At 38.1% G+C, this 8,080-nt stretch overlaps 1 protein-coding gene across 2 annotated transcripts; it reads right to left on the reverse strand.

Moving 5' to 3' along the window:
* Nucleotides 1-5,035: 5,035 nt before the first annotated feature.
* LOC113591981 (ecto-ADP-ribosyltransferase 4) lies at nucleotides 5,036-6,809 on the reverse strand. 2 transcript variants are annotated; one of them, XM_035531713.1, is made up of 3 exons: nucleotides 6,699-6,809; nucleotides 6,217-6,303; nucleotides 5,036-5,920 (listed from the first exon to the last, which is right to left on the reverse strand). In XM_035531713.1, the coding sequence occupies exons 2-3, from the start codon at nucleotides 6,277-6,279 to the stop codon at nucleotides 5,216-5,218; spliced, it is 768 nt and encodes a 255-aa protein (XP_035387606.1). In that variant the 5' UTR covers nucleotides 6,280-6,303; nucleotides 6,699-6,809; the 3' UTR covers nucleotides 5,036-5,215. The 2 variants fall into 2 exon arrangements, with proteins under 2 accessions (XP_035387606.1, XP_035387607.1); XM_035531714.1 differs by lacking the exon at nucleotides 6,699-6,809 and adding an exon at nucleotides 6,642-6,647.
* Nucleotides 6,810-8,080: the final 1,271 nt, after the last annotated feature.

The raw sequence follows: 8,080 nt of genomic DNA on the forward strand, positions 1-8,080 counted from the left end.
CACCATCAATGCCATGGTTCCTGCTTCTGGGTCATTGTGTGGTGTGGCAGGCAGTAAATTCTCCTTCCTTCTCAGGGGTGTCCACTCAATGCTCACTCAGGACCCGGTGTTTCTGTCTCAATCCTGGGTCTGGTCCTGCAGTGGGCAGGACTGTAACAGGGTCAGGATGTGGTGTCATAAGACAGAGCCGGCAGGGATACTGTGTGTGTTCAAGAAGGAAACCCAGTCTTAATCACATGGGAAGGAACATGTGATTATAAAACAATGACAGGAAGTGACATGCCTTGTACAAATTTGTTGCAGCCTACAATGCATCACATAGCCAATTATTATTAGACTATTGATGCCTTATTTATAACTATTATTAACTATTACTGATAGTGGAGAAAGCAAGTATGTGTGAAATAAAGCTTTGAATTGCAAGAAAACATTTTGTAACATTTTGCCTGCACATGAATGGTATGGAAAGAGTTCAGTTTGCATTTAGTACTGAAGGAGCAATAGGAATATGGGTATAAGCAGGCAAAAGACAGAAAAGACTCATGGTAAGATTTACACTGGCTAAGCCACAAATCTATATTTTAAAAGTCTAGTTATTGTAATTAAAGTTACATGGAGATCTTGATGACTTTCAAAGATTTATGCCTAAGCAAAAATCTACGTAAACAGAATACCCATGCATTAAATCTGTAGTTAAATCGAGTTTGAAGCCATGATTCTGTTGTGAAATGTGATAGTGAAGAATGTTCAAATGACTGACTGGGCTAAAATGGTACATTAGTGGGAAAAAAAGTTATCAAAATGTTTAAACAAAGTCTAATCATTCTTCATCATTTGATATAATCACTTAATGTAATCATTGATTTGAGTCGAAACATTAATTTAATCCCCTAGGCACAGTTTTAGTAATGTTCTCATTTCATATTCAGTGGATGTTCTGACGTTTAGCTGGTTTATCTCCAGCATATGTTGCAATAGCAACTAACCTACAATTATTCTGAGTCTAGTTTTTTAAACAGCAATCAACAAACTTCGAGTTAACAGATCTGGGTTAGTAGCTACACCTTCTTTCTGGAGCAAGCCCCCTTGTGACGTATATGTTTATTTTGTAGTTTAATACTGTCACATCTACCATCCACACTCCCCTGGTTCATCTTCTCATTAATTCTAATATCTTTCACCTTTAATTCCCGTTTTTCTTGTGTTTAACTCTTCTCTATTTGAGCTTCCTCTGCTACCTCATTGGGAACTACTGTTTTGTCTAACATAAGCAAACAGTGCAGAAACACAGACATCTTAGATGTGAAACCAAGTTGGGACTATCCATTAGGCTATACAAATCAAAACAAAACATTCACTGAACACACAGTTTGAAATAAATGCAATGAAGTAAACAACCACAATGAACAGCCAAGACCAAGGGAACAAGGCAGGGTTTAAATACATGAACTAAACGAGGGACAGGTGTGGAAAATCAAACAAAGGGCAAAGAAAATGAAACTACGGCATGGAACTAAAATACACAAGACAGGGAAAACATGGAACACAGAAGCTGGGAGGGACTGATCGTGACAGAAACTAAGTTGGGACTATCCATTAGTCTATACAAATCACCAGTCATGATCCTTCTAGTAGAAACTGATCATGTCTTTTCTTACATCTAACCCTATACTGAATAGTCATGTGAATTTTAGCTGCAACTGAACTGAGTAAAAATGTATCTTAAGTGTTTCAAAGTGACTCTGTTTAGAAACTCAGACCTAAATTGCATTGATGATGCATGTCCAGAGTATTATCTCAAACGTTCTCAGAGAAAATTATTAGCATGAAGCTGTTCTGCTACAGAGAGGTTTCTGCCGCTTATCCAGGCCATTTGATGAACTTGGAGGTTTTTTACAGTCTGCACTGAATATAACAAGCAAGTAGTGCATTACCACTGTCAGATTGAATCAGACTGATTAATACCAACTAGACGTAGTGGAGAACTTCAACAAACTTTTGTGAAGACATATATAAAGTATGTTTAGTCATACTTTTTTGATGTGGTGTAATTGGCAATGAAGCTATAGGCTATTCCTGATTTCCTCACTTTGCATAATTTTAAAGACAAGTTGATGTGTTTACAATTTACAATTGTAAGAGAGAAAACGCTGCACATTAGTGGCCTGTCGGACTACCCACTTCACCATGTACAATGCTACAAGGATTAATGGGACCGAATACTGTTTATTATTAGTTGTGGTATTGTCACATATCGACAATGGAAAATAAAGAGCACTTTGCCTCTCGCTTCCTTTGAACCGCCACCGTCACACAACCTGAACCTTGAACCTAACATGAACAGCTGGTGACTTTTTTGTGATAGTATTAAAAACTCAGGACTGTATAACGATGTCCACGATATCAGTTTGAAACCTTCAACTAGGTCTGCTTGGTATGAGTCAATAGGATTCAGTCAAACAGTTAGTGGAATATAATGCCACACTATAACATTAGGCTTGACTTTTTGCTATAATAGCCTGTGCTTATTACATGACAATATGACTGCAAGAAGTGCATGAAATTGCAATTACTGTTAATGTATGATAGCATTAAATTTCAGTAACTGTTACATTGAATGAGACTGACTCATAATCAGATGTCTGGAAGACTTCAACAAGACGGTAATACATATGTGAAGTTGGGTGGGGACTGACCTAAGAGTTTGGATTTTTTTTTCTAATTTAGTGTAAATATCAGTGAATCAATGTGTAATTTAGAAAGAAATATATTGTCTGATTGTTCTCAATCACTGTGTTTTTCTGTTTTAAACAAAAACAACAGCTATATTAGTTTTGCCTTGTTTTCACCTAATTGGCCATTGGCTATTGCAACTGAGTATGGAAACGCTCCACCGCACTGATAGACTCACATGCAACATGCACACTGTGCTAAAACATTTGGCATTTTTTAAAATAATTGTTTACTTTGAGTATCCAACAATTACACTGAGACCAATTTTGAGGCAATTGGGTGAAACGTCTAGGACTAGTTTGAAAAGTTTTTATAATTATGTTGAATTGTCCAAAAGCTGTAAGGTTTAAAAACTCTTCAGGAGTCAAAGTTGTCAGATTTGTGGAAATGCATTATTTGATGCCAAGATCAGGTGGACATGTTTTAAAATAAATTACACAGACCAGTTTGGATGGTTGAAAATGAGTAGCTTGAAGACACTGTGCCAGACTTGCATAAAGAAACTGTGTACCAAGTTTCCCACTGATCAGTCTGTCTTGATGTGTGGGTCAGTTCCTTGGATGATATAGTGCCCCCTAGTATTGCAGGGGCATCAAACGTTTTGCCCCACCCCACACGCCCTCGAGGTACAAGGTGCTTGTGAAGTCAGGTGTCGTTATGTAAAGCGTTACATGAGTTGGAACCATACATGTAGAACATAGCCAGTGCAAGCTCCACCCGTTTTTGATTGGCATCTGGAATCTCTGTACTGCTGAATTTTACAGATTGTTAAATGAAAATGAAAGCCTAGACTCTGAGCATCTCTGGATGCCAGATTTGTGTAGGTTTGGTGAAAGATCTAGCGCCAGTATACGCTCAAAAATTATGTGCGATGTTGCGCAATATGCACATTAGCTCAAAATAGAAGTGGGCGGAGCTTAATGGTTGAGGCTTTTTGCAGTGTTTCCAATAATCACTGAGGAACAAAGAAATGTGTCTATGACATATGATGCAGTGATGGACTTGAACATGTTTGGGTGCGCCATTGCGCCACCTACAGTCTGACTAGGCCAGGTGTCTTACGCCTGAGACGCAGAAGGGACTACAACCTATCGAAGAAGAATCATAGTATTTATTTATTTACATTGCGCTTTGCGTTGTGTAGTCACTTGCATTTATGAATGTGAACCGTCACGCAAATCAGATCTGAGCAAAAAATCGTAACTGAACAACGAGGCGTATAGTTCGACTACTGATGCGTCTGTAGAGCGGATTTCATGTTTTATTCTTGCTATTGCTGCACATGGAACCAGAACGTTTTACTGCCACCCAGTGGCTAATATCAGTACGTCTGTTGTTCAGAAAAACAAAATCTTGTGATGCAGCGTGAACTTCTAGTACAATTAAACATTATCTAACAAACATTATCGTCAACTTAAACTTACTTCTGGCTTTAAAATACCACTGTATGCCACTGTAACCTTTCACTGTAAAAGCTTTCAGTACCTTCACAACATTCTTCTACATTCTTCAATGAGTCTTTTTGGTTGAAGTATTTGTTTACGTGGTCATGGACTTTGTGGCTTGTTGATTTTCTGCCCTGGGTGAGGTTTATGAGGTTGGCAAAGCCACCTCTGGAAATCTGGTCACGACACAACTTCTGTCCATCGTTCGGTTAGGCACTTTCATCAGATGTGTCCTATTCCTTCTCGGTGTACTTCCCATGTAAAGGATCTAAAATCCTCCTGCTCATTTCCAGTGCAACACTCACCCCTCTCTGTCCGGTTCTCTCAGCCCCAAATCAACAGACCAGAGTCAGTTGTAGTCAGAGAAGCTCTAGTTTATTAATGACAAAAGCAAAATATTTGTAGGGAAGAGAAAGTCAGAAGTGATTTATGGAGGGAAAACAGGGTCTGTGTGAGAAGAGTTGGTTGGGAGCAGTTCGAGGATAGCCAATTGCTTCCAGTGATCATGGGTACTGCACAAGGACAGAAGAGGAGCAGCGTGTTAAATCATAAGATTAGATGGCAGACAGTCCATGAGGACAGAGGAGGAACAGACAGAGTTAATTCATAAGGTTACAGGAGACATGGACAATCTTTGCCTAAAGTACATGATCTTTTTTATACTCGACTAACATAAGTGAATTTATTTTAATGATGAGAATTTGATTCTAGTTTCAGAAATGCTTTCATTCCATTCACTGACATTTTGTTTTTGTTTTGTAGATCTTTCAAATTGTGGGGTGGATCTGAGAGGTGAGTAATAATAATAATAATAATTGTTTAGTGCTTTAAAAAAAACTAAACAACAACAACAACAATAATAATAATAATAATTCTTTATTATTTGATCAGAGATACAGTGATAACAAATTAACTAGCAGTGATCCAGGACAAATCCATTTTGGATTTGCAGTCCAATGTTAAAGACCTGTGCTGTTTAGCTTTAGGGAAACAGGAGTAATGCTTCACCTGCTTCCTGCTATCACTTCCTAGAATGGTTACTCCAGAATGGGAACTTTCTCACAATTAAGAGTGCTCCTGTTTTCACGAGTACTGTTGAGCGTATACAATACATCACATTCTATGTGCTTAGAGTTCTCTTCAATAGCAGTGACTTTAAACACCTCGTATGGGGGAATTAGCACCTCTTTCTCATGGGTTTTCAGAGATGAGTAATTGTACACTTCTGCTCCAAAACAAGTGTGAATTATGAAGCAGGACTTGTGACCAAAATGACTAAGGTTTTGTAGCAAAGAGCTGGACGTAAAAGACCCAAATCGAATTTCCTGATTTAGAACATCAGTTTTAAATGCAACCTTAGTTCTACGATATGAGGTTAAACAGAATGGATTATTGCTTTTAAGATATTGAATGGCATCAGTCAAAAAGAAATACAATGAGTAAAACTGAAAACTACCATTTATGTAGTTATTTTTTCCATTACGACATGCATTATTAAAGAGCTGATATACTTGCTTTTGTCCTCCCAGTGTGTACACATATATGGCAGCAGCCTGAGTTTTGTTGAGTTCAGATTTTGTTGAGTTGACCTTATCAATTGCAGTTTTCCAAACTGTTGCAAAGTGTGTTGAAGAATTTAACTCCTGTTGGAGGTAGTTCCTTATCACTAGTTCACGCATTTGGTCCCTGCAGCCTTCAAATGCATCATCCACAGATTTATTGGCCATGTCAAGGGGCAGATCCTGTAATGTGTAAGAACATTAAATAATCACACAGTGGATTACAGTCCAAATGGTACAGCCTGGATGTGCTGTGAGAAAATGGCTGCAAACAAACTACTGTGCCTTATGTGTCCAAATTACATTTTGGTGGTTGCATCTGTTATTTCCTCTAATTTGGCACACTGATAATGTAGCAACTGGTAGTAGGCTGTTAATATTTAATCTTTTAATACAAACCTCAAGCCATTAACTCTACACAGCACCAGTGTTGGGGATGGACATGTGATTTACTCACAGAATAAATATTTTGAACTTACATTTGGTACAGAGAAAAATGATGCCAGTAGTCTTAGCACCCAGACAAATAATGCTTTTATCATTTTTGGCTTTGGTTCAAATGTTTCCTAAAGGAGAAACAGTTTGCAGAATGTTGAAAGTGTCTTACACAATATTTATGATGTCCATTCAGACAAATTATAAACACCATTATAAAGGCACTACACTGACCTGTTCTCTGTGTACTGTATATGTATTATGTTCTCTGTATACTGACCTGTTCTCTGTGTACTGTATATGTATTATGTTCTCTGTATACTGACCTGTTCTCTGTGTACTGTATAGTTATGTTCTCTGTATACTGACCTGTTCTCTGTGTACTGTATATGTATTATGTTCTCTGTATACTGACCTGTTCTCTGTGTACTGTATATGTACTGTATAGTTATGTTCTCTGTATACTGACCTGTTCTCTGTGTACTGTATATGTACTGTATATGTATTATGTTCTCTGTGTACTGACCTGTTCTCTGTGGAGCAGTGGCCTTGGAATCCAGTGAGCTTGGAGTTATGATTTCACTGTGCAGAAGTAGGCCAGAGTTGGAGAAATGTACTCCTGTCCTTGCAGTGGGTTAGCAGTTCTGCTTTTTATTCGGTTGGGACTCAAGGCTGACCAGCTAGGTGTTGCTATTCTGACTCCTCCCAACACAACAGTGCATCGGATATGCAAGAAAAACATCAGTAATATGAGCTGTAATGATAATAATCATTTATACATGCACAGTGGCCTGCACTCATCATTTGACTGAACATGAGATTATATCTGTTTAAATAATTGACTAATTTAAGGCAGACACGTGAAGTGTGTCTTGCTCGGTCAGTTGGTTTATGGAGTGCATCAAGTATTGACAAAGAGGGAGGTCAATAGTAATAATACTGATAGTAATAATATGTACACACTGAAATGTCTTTGTTCATGAGCAATAGATGAATTTACCTAAACCTCCCTCACACTCCATGAAAATGAAACAATGGTTTCAACAGAAATACACATCAGACTGCTGTCTTTTTGTTTTTGGTGAGTTTGTTTTTAGAGCAGACTAGCAGGTTGCTGCCACAGCTCCTCCCCATACTGGAAGCTGCCTGCTTGCTGCTGTGGTTCTTAGTTGTTGTGGTCCTTATTTTCGGTTTAGGTGTCACTTTGTCTTCTTTTCCAACTTCCTCACCACTTGGGGGTTTAAGTCTAAGGCCTGTTTAGTTTCATGACCGTTGGTAATCTTTGCATGTTACATTAGCTTCTTTTGTAGGAGTTAGTGCACTTTTATGTTTGGATTGGGTTTCGTTTTTGTTACTTTCATTAAATGCTGCAGTTGGAGACTCTTTCTCTTTGCTTCTTTCCTTTGTTTCTCCACATTCTTCACCTGAGACAGATGTGATTAATATTGACATACTAGTTTTGAAAGTAATATCAGCATTGCATCTTTTGCAGGATGTTGCCGCATCTGTTTACTAAAGCAGAAGTGTTGTACACTTAACCAGCAATATTTCTGTTTTGCTCTGATACTCTAAAAGCATTTATTTTAACACCTAGGTACTGGTCTTCAAGACAAAAAAAATGGCTGAGTATTGAGCGTTAACCACAACTAACACCCTCAACGCCAACCACCTGCTGGTTCTTGGAACTCTTAGAATAGCTCTTAGGTTCCCGATAGGTCAGAGGGCCACTGTATATTTAGTGCCTACTGCAAATTTGAAGTTTGCCTGTCAAAATCCTAGCAACATTCCTTGGTAGGAGTAGGTTAGCTATTTTCCAAAGCAGTGGTAAAAGCACATATTAAAAATCTTTTGCCTCAAATATGGTTTAAACAGCTGAAATCTATGAGTACTTCTGAGTCCTGAAATCAA

Source organism: Electrophorus electricus, chromosome 11 (assembly GCF_013358815.1).
Source record: "Electrophorus electricus isolate fEleEle1 chromosome 11, fEleEle1.pri, whole genome shotgun sequence".
In the NCBI taxonomy this organism is placed as follows: Eukaryota; Metazoa; Chordata; class Actinopteri; order Gymnotiformes; family Gymnotidae; genus Electrophorus; species Electrophorus electricus.

What these genes read in the sequence shown, in the direction of transcription:
- LOC113591981 (XM_035531713.1), bottom strand. Translation starts at nt 6,279, where the DNA reads ATGATAAAAGCATTATTTGTCTGGGTGCTAAGACTACTGGCATCATTT. An exon ending in CATTTTTCTCTGTACCAAAT is followed by an intron (nt 5,921 to 6,216) that starts GTAAGTTCAAAA and finishes TACACATTACAG; the next exon opens with GATCTGCCCCTTGACATGGC.